Here is a 15,396-nt window from a genome sequence, read left to right as displayed (position 1 = left end):
GCGGGATTACCTTACACTGTAAGACTGAAGCGACTGGGCTTGTATACCCTTGAGTTTAGAAGACTGAGAGGGAATCTGATTGAGACATTTAAGATTATGAAAGGATTGGACACTCTGGCAGCAGGAAACATGTTTCCGCTGATGGGTGAGTGCCGAACCAGATGACACAGCTTTAAAATAAGGGGTAGACCATTTCGGACAGAGATGAGGAGAAACTTCTTCACCCAGAGAGTGGTGGCTGTGTGGAATGCTCTGCCCCAGAGGGCAGTGGAGGCCCAGTCTTTGGATTCGTTTAAGAAAGAGTTGGATAGAGCTCTCAAGGATTGTGGAATCAAGGGTTATGGAGATAAGGCAGGAACAGGATACTGATTGAGGATGATCAGCCACTATCATATTGAATGGTGGTGCAGGCTCGAAGGGCAGAATGGCCTACTCCTGCACCTATTGTCCCTTTTGTACCATGGCATATAACTTCCCTCGTAAGTGTGTGTGTGTGGAATTGTATCATGTGCCTCATGGATATCCATGTATACCACATATAAATCACTACCCTCATCGAGCCTTTTTGTTAGCTTTTCAAAAAACTCTAGCAAGTTGGTTAAACACAGTCCTCCCTTTAGACGTTAATGCTGCCTCTTAATCAACCCACCTTTTTCCATATGACTATGGATTCTATCTCTAATATTGCCTTCTATCCCAATAATTCCCTTCTCAACCATTTACCATTCCTGACTTGGAACTACATTGCTGTTCCACCACTGTTGCTGGGTTAGAGTCCTGGAGCTCCCTTCCTAACAGCTCCATGGGTGAACTTATACTCTATGAACTGAAGTAGCTTAAGAACATGGGTCACCAACGCCACATCGAGAAAATTTAGGATGGGCAATAAATGTGGGCCTAACCGGTGACACTCATATCCTGTGAATAATAAAAATATTAGAGTCTGACTTACTTGTTTTAATCCCTTAGAATGTAAAGGTAAATAAAGTATGCATTTTTACTGTAGAAAATGTGCCATGTTTCTACAATCTCATTTGTGGTTAGAAACATGGCATCATTTTATGTGCCTAGTTTACTTTGCATAGTGATTTATAATAGTCAGTTCTTCTATAACGCGATGGTTGTGTTCTTGTGCAACCCCACATTATAGAAATGTTGCAGTTTAGAAACAGCACCTAAAGTGTTGGTGCTGTAATCGCGCTTTAGAAACTGTCCCCAATTTGTCCATCATGTGAATTAGAGTTGATGAAATGCGTGTTATAACAAAATGACCTGTATACGTTCTCAAGCTGAATTTGATATATAATAACAAAAACAACAATTGCAGGAGAAACTCCGCAAGTCTAGCAGCATTTATGATGAGAAAGCAGAGTTAATATTTTGAGCCCAGTGACCCTTCATCAGAACAGACCCTTCAGAAGACTCAAAGTTAACTCTGTATTTTCTCTCCACAAATGCTGCCAAACCTGCTAAGTTTTTCCAGCAATTTTTGTCCTTGTTTCAGATTTCCATCCTTGTTCTTTGTTTTATTGATACATAACTTGTAGGGGTAACAAAAAAAGAATAGTGAGTCTCGCTCAGTAGATAATGTTTTGCTCATGGTTACTGTTTAAAACAGATGTTCAGCGGAGAACTTCTCATTCCACCTGTTTTCTTTCTCAGCTACCTCAAACATCTAGTGTTTACTTAAAAATATGCATGAGAAGCAAGATGAGGCAAACTTTACTTTTTTTTTAAACTTGAGCTTTGCGATCTTTACGCTTATCTGTACTAGACTGTGACATACTACCAAGCTGCATATTGAAAATAGTTTTTAATTATGGGGCTGAAGGCAAGTGATGAACTGTACTGAGAACTGATTGAGTTAACCACTGAAATTGGAGAGCAAATTTAGTTAGACTAGGTTGGGCTCAGCTTCATGTTCCGTTGAATAAACTGCTGATGCTTACGTTAACTGTGTAATTTCACCATTGAGAATGGATAACTTGGGGGGCCTCGGTGCCAAAGAAATCTACACAAAAGAGAGTCTATACTCTTGGGGGAGGAGGTGAAGGTGGTATGAGACAAATGGGGTCCCGGAGAGAAATCATGGTATTTCTGAGAGTCAGGTGGATGTCTTCAGCCCCTACCTATACATTGAAAAAATATATTTATATGTTTGGCACTAATCTGTTCATAGGAAATTCCAAGACTCCAAAGAAGTTCATATTTTTGTACTTCAACTTATTTTACATCCTAATATAGCCTGAGTTGAAAACTATTAAGTCCTTATACAGGAAGAGAAATGTTGCATATCTGCATAGTTAAACAGTATTGATTAATCACCTGACTGGTTACATATTTTTCATTTAAACTGTTAATTTTGTACTCTTTTATGTTCTACTCCCCTCTACTTGCCCCTTTCCCAAAACAAAAGTTTATGGTTGGACAATATTAGCCCAACTCTACCGTGAAATTCAACATAAATGAAAAATTATGCCTCATTATATTGTACTAGAGGCAGCCACTTGGGCAACATTTCTTTGATCTCTCCACGAAAATATCTTAACTGAAACTTGCTAGGCTTTTGCTGTTGAGCTGTGGGTTTATATATTTTTAATCAACCTGCTGAATATATTGTAACATATTCTTGGAGCAGGCAGGACATGAACTTTGGCCTCCTGCCTCAAGGGTAAGGACACAACATCTGCATCTTGAGAACCCCTTAAATTTCTGATACATGCTGTCATATCCCTCGAAATCTGACTTCAGGTGAGGTGTGAACTCAGATTAAAATGGAAATCCAACTATTGCATCCTAAAATAAAAACTTGTTAATCTTAATGGAGACATTTAACTATACTCCATTTTTTCATGGCAAGATCAATTCGTCATCAATAATTACTTTCTACGTTGTTACTGACAGCAATTTTTTTTCACAACATTTGAAGACAGATTAGATTAGAGTGAAGATTTTGCTAATTGCTAAATCAGAGAGGGTAGAGGTCCACACCACTACCCTCTACCCTCTCTGATCTAGCAATTAGCAAAATCACTCTTATTGCTGTCAGTAACAACATAGAAAGTAATTATTGATGACGAATTGAGTATAGTTAAATGTCTCCATTAAGATTAACAGGTTTTTATTTTATTCCTAATCAGCCTTTTGATAGTTTAGCTTCTACCTTCACCTCACATCTCACTCTTTATTTCTGTAGGAAGAAAAAATGTTGTTTGTTAATGTTTTTCACTTCCTGCTGCTTGTTATGAGATTGACTGTTTGGATAACTTGATTATGTCACTGACTCGTACTGGGAATTGTCGTGAAACCAAGCCGCAATCAGTTGAATGTTGTGCGAGTTCGAGGTCTGTCATAGAGACACAAGAACTTTTATTAAGTCGACTTCAGGGTCAGCAGCAAGTACTCTTTTCTCACTCATCATGTAACCTGGGTAATTATAAAGTAAATAAGAATGAGTAGATTGAGCAGAATTGAGCTGGAATGAGTGGATTGCCTTATCAAGCGAGGCTAGACAGGCCGAGCCTGCATCCTCTGGAATTTAGAAGAGTCAGAGGTGACTTAATTGAAACATGCACAATCCTGAGGGGTCTTAACTAGGTGAATGTGGAAAGAATGTTTCCTCTTCCAGGATAGTTTTGAGCAGGGATCATAATTTAAAAATAAGGGACTGGTCGTTTAAGACTCAGGTGTGAGAAAAGGCAGTTTGTCTGAGCGATGCGTGTCTTTGTAATTCTCTTCCTCAAAAAGTAGTGAATGTGGAATCTTGGGGTGGCATGGTGGCTCAGTGGTTAGCACTGCTGCCTCTCAGTACCAGGGTCCCAGGTTCAATTCCAGCCTCGGGTGACTGTGTGGAGTTTGCACATTCTCCCCGTGTCTGCATGGGTTTTCTCTGGGTGCTCTGGTTTCCTCCCACAGTCCAAAGATGTGCAGGTCAGGTGAATTGGTCATACTAAATTGCCCATAATGTTAGGTGCATTGGTCAGAGGGAAGTGGGTCTTGGTGGGTTACTCTTCGGAGGGCCGGTGGTGGACTTGTTGGGTCAAAGGGCCTGTATCCACACTGTAGATAATCTAATCTAAAATCTAATCTTTAAGTATTTTTTAAGATAAAGGTAGATAATTTCTTGATTACCAAGGAGATGAAAGGTTATTGAAGGTATCCAGGAATGTAAAGTTGAAGTTAAAATTGGATCAGCCATGATCTGAATGGTTGAACACATGTGAAGGGCCAAGTGGCTTACTCTTGTTCCTTTTTCATGAAATGTGTATTACGTAACTCCACTATGGGCATATGAGACTGGAGCAATATAATGACTTAATGCTGTATAAATTGAATTGAATAATATTTAGGCAGACTAGTACATAATCCGTATGCACTAACCTGATGGAGTTGTGTGTAGCACAGTTGAGTTTATGTCTACAGTGGTACATGAGAGCCATTGGGAGTCTTTAAGTCTTTTTATTTGTTTTAATAATGAAGCCCTGCAAGAGTGGTGCACATGATATTAAGTGTACGTAATATTCAGAATTCCGAGGCGAATCCTGAGCTGATGCTAAGAAACAAGTCCTATGTGAGTGGGGAAAAAACATGTAATAGAGAAAAGGGGACACTGATATTTTTGTGTGTTGGAATGTAGTAATTTATACTTCATTTACCTCATAAAAGTGAGTTCAAACTCTTTAAGATAAATGACATCACTTAACATTTAAGATACTGCACTGATCATTGAACATTACTGTTCTTTGTCACTCAGAAATTTGTGGTATTCACAAACATTGTTCCTTATATATAAACATAGTCTACAAAAGATGACCATGTCATACAATATTGCAATTTAAAGTTTAAAGCACAAGCAAACACATTTTGTTGTGTTTATTCAAAAGCGATCATAAGACTTGTGATTGAAGAAGTACGTAGCAACTGAGGTGAAAAAAGGCACGTGATTTAGTCCAAGAATTGGCATTTCCTTTCATTTTTACTTCACCAAAATGGAAAGGCATGGCATTTACTTGCTACATTACTACCACTGCTGAAAAAGCGATAAGAGCAAATAGAGGCCGACACGTCATGCATCCTCTTAGCTTGCTATTGTCCTTTGTGCCAGAAACTGCCATGCAAGATTGGGACTCCTGAGTCACACCACACAATGCTTAAAACACTTAACCACCATGGCATTAGCCTTCACCTTAATGAGGAAGAAGGCTGGCACAACATTTTCATGGGGATTTGAATTGAAGGAAACTTTCCAACAAGATTGGTAATGCAAGACTGTGAGTGACTTTGGTTTGCTGTGTTAAGAATGTGAGTTGCCATAAAATACACTGGCTATTGCATTCCTAAATATAATGAACAATCAGATTGTTAATTTCTCTAAAAAGTGCATCAATTCTTTTTTCCTCTAAGTTGGGATATAAATTGATCTGGAACATATTTTTATACTTGCATTGAGTGACTCTTGCATTCTGTATCAATTACTTGAATTATTTTGTACATCTGGTGCAGTTATTTGAGAAATTCCATGATTAGCACAATCAAGTTGACTGAAGCACAAAATATTCGATAGTGTTTTGAAATGAGAATGCTTTGTGTGTCATGGCAAATTATGCCTGTTAATAAGGTAGATCATGCTGCCTTTTTGTTTTATTCACCTATAAAAGTCTTTTGCATGAGGTCTTCAGACATATACTATGAGGACATTTAGGAATAGAATTCCATTTAATGAGAGGAAAATCACTCCACCCTGTTTGTTTGTGGACTATTATATTTGCTCATTATCTCTTTACCAATATCACTCCCTTTGATCTAGGCACTCTGCAGCATCACTATCTATTTCATATAGGCAATGGACTGTGGGCCAAAATATTTGCATGTTTGTTGAGATTTCTATTTTGTAATCTTTCCTTGTTACTCAACTGAAATAGCTTTCAGGCCTTTATCAGCGTTGTTGTACAGTTTGGTGCAGCACCATTTGGTGGTAAAAATGAATTGCTGATAATAAAAATCTGATTTTTCGTTTGATTTATTATTGTCACATGTACCAAGATAGTGAAAGATATTGTTTGTCTGCTATCCAGGAAAATCATATCTTACGTAAGTACGTCAGGATAATAGAACAGAATGCAGAATATAGAGTTATAACTGTAGAGCAAGAACAACTTGAATGTATGAGAGGTAAGTTCAAAAATATGATGACAACGGGGAAGAAGCTGTTCTTGAATCTGTTGCTATGTGTTTTAAAACCTTTTTTATCTTCTGCTTGATGGAAGAAGGTGGAAGAGAGTATAACTGGGGTGGGAAGGAGTCTTTGATAATGTTGGGCAGCTTTCCTGAGGCAACAGACCGTATAGACGGAGTCATGGGTGGAAGGCTGTTTGATGTAATGGACTGGGATGTGTTCAGAACTCTCTGTAATTTCTTCCGATCTTGGGCAGAGTAGTTGCCATGCCAAGCTGTGATGCATCTGCATATGTAAAAACCGTAGAATCATTGTGGACATGCTGAATTTCCTTAGCCTCCTGAGGGAATACAGGCATTGCTCTGGTTTCTTAACCGTAACACCGACAATAGATGGACCAGGGTAGATTGTTGTCAAGATTAGAGTGGTGCTGGAAAAGCACAGCAGGTCAGGCAGCATCAGGGGAGTAGGAAAATCAGCGATTTCGGGCAAAAGCCCTTCACTTCTGATGAAGGGCTTTTGCCTGAAACGTCGATTTTCCTGTTCCTCAAATGCTGCCTGACCTGCTGAGCTTTTCCAGCACCACTCTAATTTTGACTCTGATCTCCAGCATCTGCAGTACTCACTTTTGCCCAGGATAGATTGTTGATGATATTTGCTCCTCAGAACTTGAAGGTCTCAATCGTCTCCACCTCAGCACCAAGCGAATTAAAAGCAGTGAATGCCGGAGATACATGGAACAGATCAGTGAAACCATTTTAGATACAGAACCATCTTTAAAGGTACTTTTACTCAGAATTATAGAAGTGTTGCAGTGCAGAAGAAGCCCATTCAGCCTACTGTTCCTGCACTGGCTTGTTAAATTAGCATCATTACCTGGTTCCAATCTCTTGCTTTTTCCCCATATTTCTAACGTTAAAAATATTCTGAGCTGGTAAGCATTGAATGCACATTTATTTGCAGCAAAGAATCACTGGCATTTGAAAAGGAGAGTGACATTATTCTATAAGAGTTGAAAAAGAAAGAGGACTTTCTTAGAGGGAAAATTCTTCATAAAGAATTGTGATTTATATATGGTACTAAGAATATCTTTCCGGAGCTTAGTGTTCTAAGAATAAATGCCATTGTATCTTCTGTAAAGTTCTTTTGTGCCAGAAAATAAAGATAGCATAGTAACAAAACAAAATATCATCGTGTTTTTTTTGTTTCCCTTTTAGGACTCCCTGACCCCTTTGCAAAGGTGGTCGTAGATGGGTCAGGACAGTGCCATTCTACAGACACAGTAAAGAACACACTAGATCCAAAGTGGAATCAGCATTATGATCTGTGAGTGCTTGATTAAATTCTAAGAATTATTGTCACAATAAAAAGTACACCCTAACTAATGTAATAAAACCAAATGTTTGGAAACATTTTTCGATTGAAAGAAATTGTGAAAATATGATTATTCTCTCTTTTGAAAGACTGGTTTGACATAATATTCGTAGCGTGAGAAATGTAATTTTGTGTGTACCTTTTAGTATGTATCTACCCAAATTCACATCCTAGAAGTAAAGCTTTAAAATCAGCTTGTCAGGTACTTTGCCCAAGCCTGAAAGTGAGTCTGTCTGAAATGGTAATTAGTATTACAACTGTCGTCTTGAATATCACCTTTTACATTTTTAAACGCTTGGTTTCTTTTTTGGCTTGAGCAGTGCAACTTCCTGTCTGTTTGAAGGCTGATGTTAAATTGGTGAGAGCGGGTGAAACAGGCTGTAATGCTTTGTGTTTGGGTGGACGATGTTGAAATCTTATGGATTGTTTGTGGAAAATATGGATTGAATCCCCTGTCCTTCCTCATTATGATGAACATGTTGAAATTTCAATATGAAATGTCCCAATTGAAACAGGTAAATAGGTGCAGGGGTACACCATTTGGCCTTTTTTTGCGAGTACTCAGACAATTCATATGATCATGGCTGGACATATGATCAGTGGAAGGACATTTCATAGAAACCTATAAAATTCTAACAGGATTTGACAGGGTAGATGCAGGAAGGATGCTCATAATAACTGGGGAATCCAGAACTGGAGATTACATTCTACAGTTAAGGACTAGGCCTTTTAGGATAGAGATGAGGATAATTTTTTTCTTTCAGAGAGTGGTGAGCCTGTGGAATTCTCTGCCACAGGAAATTACTGAGGCTAAAATAGTGAAGACTTTCTTGAAAGATGTAGATATCATTCTCCGAGCTGAAGGGATCAAAAGACATGAGGAGAAAGTCGAAACAGGGTTCTGAGTTGGATGACCAGCCATGATCATATGAAATGTCTGAGTAGATTGGCTGAGTCTACTGTATGCAGAATTGAAGAGATTGAAAATGGCTTGCAAATCTGAGTGACCAATGATATTGTCATCAGCATACTGTGCTTCACTTAAGTCCATGGTGTCTGTTTAGTTTTGGTGCTATTGTTGTCAAATGTAGTCACTGTAAATGAGCTGAAAGACAGGTGCTGTTGAAAAGAAATAGCACACCCTTTTATATTCACCAGTTTATTTAATTCCTATCACAAACGAATAATCTTGATTCAGTATTTGGTTATGCCAAAAGTCCTTTTGTCTTTGTGAACCTGTTAGCATGTAGTTTCATAATTGTATTAGTGTAGGCTTAGGAGCAAGTAAATTATCTTCTGGTGATTTGCTAGTTATTAAATCAATTGATTTGGATGTTGAAATACTTGAGACAAATCCTATTAGTTTTTACACTTACCATGTATGTTTAGTTTCATGATCAAAAAGTGTGGTACAGGAAAAGCACAGGCAGCATCTAAGGAGCAGGAGAGTTGACGTTTTCGGCATAAGCCCTTCATCAGGAATGTTTAGTTTCATGTCTGGTTACAGCAATTTAGGTTAAACAATCTGGAAGACCATGACAAAGTAGCTTCTAAGTCAGGCTGCATAACAATGATTCATTTGCTACACAAACTCATCTGTCCAAGGAATGGCACAGATCTATTCAAAGAAAAAACTTTTTTTTCAAAACAAAAAAAAGTCCTCTCTTGGCACAACAATCTGACTTTGTCATAAGTTGGCAAATGGATTATATTGTGATCTTATTGCCAAATTCAGGTGGAATGCATCTCACTTCTTTCCTTTGGGTGTATTTTAAAAATTATTTGTTCATAGACCTTGAATGTTATTGGCAATTTACTATCTATTACTAATTTATCTTGAGAAAGTGATGCTGAGGTGTCTTCTTGAACCACTTGAGTTCATGTGGTGTATGTGCACTTATGGTGCTATTAGGAAGGGAGTTCTAGGCTTTAGGCCCAGCTGTCATAATAGGTAAAAACAATAACTGCAGATGCTGGAAACCAGATTTTGGATTAGTGGTGCTGGAAGAGCACAGCAGTTCAGGCAGCATCCGAGGTGCAGTAGAATCGACGTTTCGGGCAAAAGTCCTTCATCAGGAATAAAGCAGCTGTCATAATGCCAAATCAAGGTGATATGTGACTTAGAGAAACTGGAAATTGGTGGTGGTCTAAATATTTTCTAATCAACCGTCTTAGAGACATTATTGCACACCTCGAGAGCAGATAGAACCTGAACTCAGCCTCCTAGCTCAAAATTACGCTACCACTATGCCAGAAGAGCCCCTCTCTAAACAGGAAATCAGCTGGGATTTGCACCCAGGGGCACTCTCCTATCATTAGCAAAGATAAAAGCATCCCAAAATGTGAATCATACCCTTAGAAATCCCTAAAGCCTGCATCTGCAATCCTTATCCTTCTAGGTCATAAAGATCATGGAGGATGCTGTTGTTGGAGCCTGTGTTGCAATACGTTTTCCATAGTACAGTTGTGGAAGAAGTGGCTATTTAGCATAGCAGATGGGGTGCTGGTCAAACTTTGTCCAGAGTGGTGTTGATCAGTACACATTCAGCTATGTGGAGTGAATTCCGCCACACCTTGTAAATGATCAGTTGTTTTTGGGTAGTTAGGAGGCTAGATATTTGCTGCAGATATTGTTGGCCTGGTCAATGGTAACCCCTGGATGCTGTTGATGAAGTATTCAGTAATGCTAACACTGCTGAATGTCAATTATAGATTGACAAAAAATGTTTCAACCTCAACCAGTTGAAATCCAAGAAGAAAACGACACCAATCTTGCTTGTGGAACTTCAGTATGTGGATATCAAAGTCATCTCTGCTCTCTCCATAAGACCATAAGCAGAAATTAGACCATTTAGCCTGTGGGGTCTGCTCAGCCATTCAATCGTGGCTGATGTTTCTCAACTCCATTCTCCCACTTTTTCCCCGTAATCTTGATCCCCTTGATACTGTTACAACACTGGGTAAATCCTCCTGCAAACTTAAACCAGGCACACAGAAAAGCACACCTTGCCCCTAATCTGTCACACTTCTAGAGGCAAAGAGCTGTCCCAAATATCACTATTTTAAGAAAAAATTAACAATTTTAATCTTTAAGTTCAAAAGAGAACATTAAACAACAATTTACAACTCCTTTCTCTTAAACCTATTTTTACCTCCCACTCTACAATGCTGGTCTGATAAATTTCCTCTTAAATTTACGGCAAAATCAATTTCAAACTCTGTTATCTTCTTTGGATGTCGAACTTTCTCTGTAGATTTCTCTAGGTCGGCTTCGGTCTTCATAAATTTCTTATGGACAAGTATCTTTCAGAAAGCTATTCTACTGGCTGTTATGTTGGTGCTTGGCAGCTCTTTGCTATTCTCCCTCTAACTGTTCAAAATGTCCAATTTTATACCCCACAACATTCAATCATTTCATTGGTTTGATGACATCCAAAAACAGTGAAATTCAAATTTGATTGGAGTTTGGTATCTGGGGCATAACTTAAAAACTGATTGGCTGGATTTGAATTTGTTCTGTACCATGGCGGTGCAGCTCCTGCTATTTGTGTCAACTAAATGTTAATTTTTAAATATTTCAGCACACTCTGTGCGAGCCAGAAGTTTCAGCTCCTTTAGAGGTATAGTACACATCTGCAACTTCATAACAATACTCAAGAACCTAACATCTCAGTCTGAAATATACTCAATGACCTGGTGTCCACAGTCTTCTGTGGCAATGAATTCTGTAGATTCACCATCTCTGGCTGAAGAAGTTTCTCCTTATCTCCGTTCTAAAAGGTCTTCCCTTTGCCTCTTCTACCATTGGAAATATCTTCCCAACATCTACACTGTGCAGGCCATTCTGTATTCTTTGTTTCAATTCGATTCCCCCTCGTCCTTCTAAACTCTATGGAGTATAGACCCAAGTCTTCAAATGTTCCTCATATGTTAAGCTTCTCACAGAAGAGCATCTTCAAACCTCACTCAGTGCTTTGTGGAAGTGTACTGAAGAATTGGTCTCAGCCTCAACCTTTATGACGCAAACCCTTTACCGTCCCAAGTCAATGTCCAGTTCATTACCCCCCAGATTAATGGAGAAATCCTCCCAAACATGGAACATTTCCCCTACCTAGGAAGCTACCTCTCCGCTAAAGCTGACATTGGTACAGGGATTCAACACTGCATCCAATCTACAAACATCCTTTGACACCTAAGGATGAGAGTCTTTGATGACTGTGACATCTGTGTTGATACCAAGATCTTTGTGCATAAGACAGGAATCTTCTGACTTTTCTATGTGGCTCCGAAACTTGGACTACTTATAGATGCCACCTCAAGACCCTTAAGTACCATTAAGGTTGTCCTCCCAGCATCAGCTGGGAGGACAGATGTACTAACATCAATGTCCTTGAAACAGCTAACTGCACCAATGAGCAATGAGGCCATCATCACCCAAAATCAACTTGACTGTCCTGTCTGCTTAGAATGCCTCAGTTCCAACTACCAAAGCAAATTGTCTTCACCAAACTCAAAGAAGACACTTGAACAAGATGTGGGCAGAGGAAGCATCTAAAAGACTCCATGAAGGTTTCCCTCAAGAAATGTAATATAGATGTCAATGCATGGGAGACCCTAGGTCACTACTTTAACAGCTTCTGTAATGACCTGTGCTGTTGGGTAACCTCCAGCAAACTACAACCAGCTTGATGCTAGACATGAGTGGAGAGTTTTCCCTGATTCCTGTTGACTTCAATGTTTACTAAAGCTCCTTTGTGTCATATTTGATCAAATGCTGCTTTGATATTAAGGGTAATCATCCTTGCCTCTGGAATTCACTTATTTTGCCCTCTTAGATAAAGAGGGTTGGAGCTTAATGGTTATGGTGGAACGCAGACTGAGCACTGGTGAGCAGGTTGTTGCTGAATAAATGCTGTTCGATAGCACTGTTGACATGCAAACAGGCACAGAAGTAGACCATTCAGCCCGTTTGACCTCATGTCCACATTCCCATCTAACCCTGATAACCTTTCAACGAATATCTATCTCATAGAATCATAGAAACCCTACAGTGCAAAATAGGCCATTCAGCCCATCGAGTCAGCACTGACTCTCCAAAGAACATCCCACCCAGACCCAGCTCCCTACTCTATCTTCAAACCTGGGGCAACAAGCGGAAACCTATGCAGACATGAGGAGAATTCAAAACCTCCACTTAGACAGTTGCCCATGGCTGGATTCAAACCAGGGTCCTTGGAGCTGTGAAGCCACTGAGCCACTGCACCTAGTGATGTACATTCAGGAAGTGGAATAGTCAAAAAATTATTTAGTAACTTTAAATTGTTGATCGCTTAACAGTGGGGGAATATGGTTTTACTGTTTTTTTTGTCCACTTTAAACAAGTGTTAGTTTTTCAAGTTGGAAAAGTATGAATCTTATGTTTCAATCTATTTGTCTGACATAGATGTTTCACAGACAACATGAACACAAGACTTGAAGTCTATCCATATATTGTCATTGTAGGTAATATATTAGACTTAAAGGCTATGACATTAAAAGCTAACCGAGGTGTAATTTCCTTTGCCTTTAAAAATATTCAAAGACTCTTGGGGCTAACAGTAACCATAATAGGTTTTAATTTTCCATATAGTTTGAGGGAGAGGAGTAGATCGAAGAATCTTTTTAAAAAATGTAAATAATAACAGTTATGATATGAAAGCAGAACTGACTGAAGTGAATTTGCAAATTAGATTAAAAGATATACCAATGGAGATGGACTGGCTGGCATTTAAGGGGATATTTCAGAATATGTAAAATAGCTATATTCCAAAGAAAAAGAAAAATTCCAAGGGTCAGATTCAGCATCTGTAATTGACTAGAAAGTTTAAAGATAATATCAAACTAAAAGGAAAAGCAAATAATTGTGAGAAGACAAGGGACAAATCAGAAAATTAGACAGTATAAAATAAGCTGCAAGGAATTCCCTAAAAATGAATAAAGAGAGGAAGATCAGGGTATGAGAAAAAGCTATCCGGAAACTTAAAAACAGTTAGCAAAGGATTCTCTAAGTACTGAAGAACAGAATTAATAAAATGAGTGTTGAGATTTTAGAAAGTGAAACTGGAGAATGAATGAGGAACAAATGAGGAAATAGCAAATGAACTGAGCAAATCTTTGCATTCGTCTTCAATTTAGAGGATCCAAGTAACCTTACAAAAGCATCAATAAATCAGGAAATAGAAGGGAGGGAGGAACTTAGGAAAATCACAATTAATAAAGCAGTTGGAGGAAGACTGTAAGAGCTGCTCCTTTTTTATTGAAGTCTTTTAGGTGTTGGGGCTGATTTCCTCAAATTTCAGGAACAGTAATTATTGTTTTACAAATTGTTACATTGTTTTGGAACTTTGAGGGGGAAAAAATGATCAAAACAAAGGCGCTTGAAAAAGGAGGAAGAGAAACAAAGGCAGAGAGACCACATGGTCAGTGAGACAGAGAAAGAAACTGACACTGCTGTCTGTCACAGCATGAATCAGCACAGTTACTGCCTTCACTGTTTGAGTTCAGATATTTCTGAACGTGGGAGTGTGTCTAAGAAAAAATTAACAAAAAGCGAAATTCACAGCTGACTTTGGAGGAACCTGTGTATGAGAGCTCACAGCACAGGAGCAGATAAGTGCATGGTTTTTAAATGGAACCTTGCTGTCTTTGGTTTTAATAGTGAATAGAGTGGGTTCTTTTTGGTTATTTGTTTTATTGAGATTTGTCTCTTGATTAAAACTTTAAAATATAAAACATAGGTACTAAGTTAACTTGGAGCAGTGATTTTTGGAGTAGTAAGACTGTGCTATTTTCTGAGTCTGTAAGTGGTTAAAGTGCAAAGATGGCCTTTAGTAGAGTGATGTGTTCTTCCTGTTGGATGTGGGAAATTAGGGAAAATTTTCATGTTACTGAGATTATGTCTGCAGTAAGTCTGGTTGCTTGCGAATCCTAGCAGATCGCATGGATTGGTTGGAGTGGCAGTTAGAGGCAATGAGGAATTTACAGGAGTCGAGAGTGTGTTGCTGGAAAAACACGGCAGGTCAAGCAGCATCTGAGGAGCAGGAGAAATGATGTTTCGGGCATAAGCCCTTCATCAGGAATGAGGCTTGTGGGTCGGGGCTGAGAGATAAATGGGAGTGCGGTGGGGTTGGGGGGAACGTAGCTGAGAAAGTGATAGGTCGATGAAGGCGAGTGAGAAGGTGATAGGTCAGGGGAGAGTGATGGACCAGGTCCAGAGGGCAGTGCCGATTTGGAGGCTTGGGACTGGGATAATGTGGGGGAGGGGAAATAAGGAAGCTGTTGAAATCCACATTTATCCCATGTGGTTGCAGGATCCCAAGGCGGAATATGAGGCCTTTTTCCTCCAGGCGTCGGGTGGTAATGGTTTGGCGGTGGAGGTGGTCCATGACCTGCATGTCCTTGACTGAGTGGGAGGGGGAGGTTGAAGTGTTCAGCCATGGGGTGGTGGGATTGGTGGGTGCGGGTGTCCCAGAGATATTCTCGGAAACTATCCACAAGGAGGTGTACTGTCTTCCCGATGTAGAGGAGACCACACGGTGCAACGGATGCAGTAGATGACATTGGTAGGAGGTACAGTAAACTTCTGACGGATGTGAAAGGATCCCTTGGGGCCTTGGAAGGAGGTGAAGGGAGTGGTGTGGGCGCAGGCTTTGCATTTCCTGTGGTGGCAGGGAAAGGTGCCAGGAGTGGTGTGTGGGCTGGTGGGGGCTGTGAACCTGGCGAGGCAGTCGCGGAGGGAATGGTCTTTTCTGAATGCTGATAGGGTTGGTGAGGGAAATATATCTTTGGTGGGGTCCATTTGGAGGTGG

The 15,396-nt window shown here is 39.5% G+C and overlaps 1 protein-coding gene across 3 annotated transcripts in view; it reads left to right on the top strand.

Annotated features, from left to right (window-relative positions):
- Window positions 1-15,396, top strand: part of smurf2 (SMAD specific E3 ubiquitin protein ligase 2) — a 297,299-nt gene that overhangs the window by 117,149 nt on the left and 164,754 nt on the right. For all 3 annotated transcript variants that reach the window (XM_043715043.1, XM_043715044.1, XM_043715042.1), the window contains one exon: window positions 7,393-7,501. In XM_043715043.1, the coding sequence (XP_043570978.1) occupies window positions 7,393-7,501 (109 nt within the window). The remainder of the gene's footprint in view (window positions 1-7,392; window positions 7,502-15,396) is intronic.

Source organism: Chiloscyllium plagiosum, chromosome 24 (assembly GCF_004010195.1).
Source record: "Chiloscyllium plagiosum isolate BGI_BamShark_2017 chromosome 24, ASM401019v2, whole genome shotgun sequence".
In the NCBI taxonomy this organism is placed as follows: Eukaryota; Metazoa; Chordata; class Chondrichthyes; order Orectolobiformes; family Hemiscylliidae; genus Chiloscyllium; species Chiloscyllium plagiosum.
This window is presented reverse-complemented; position numbering and strand designations above follow the sequence as displayed.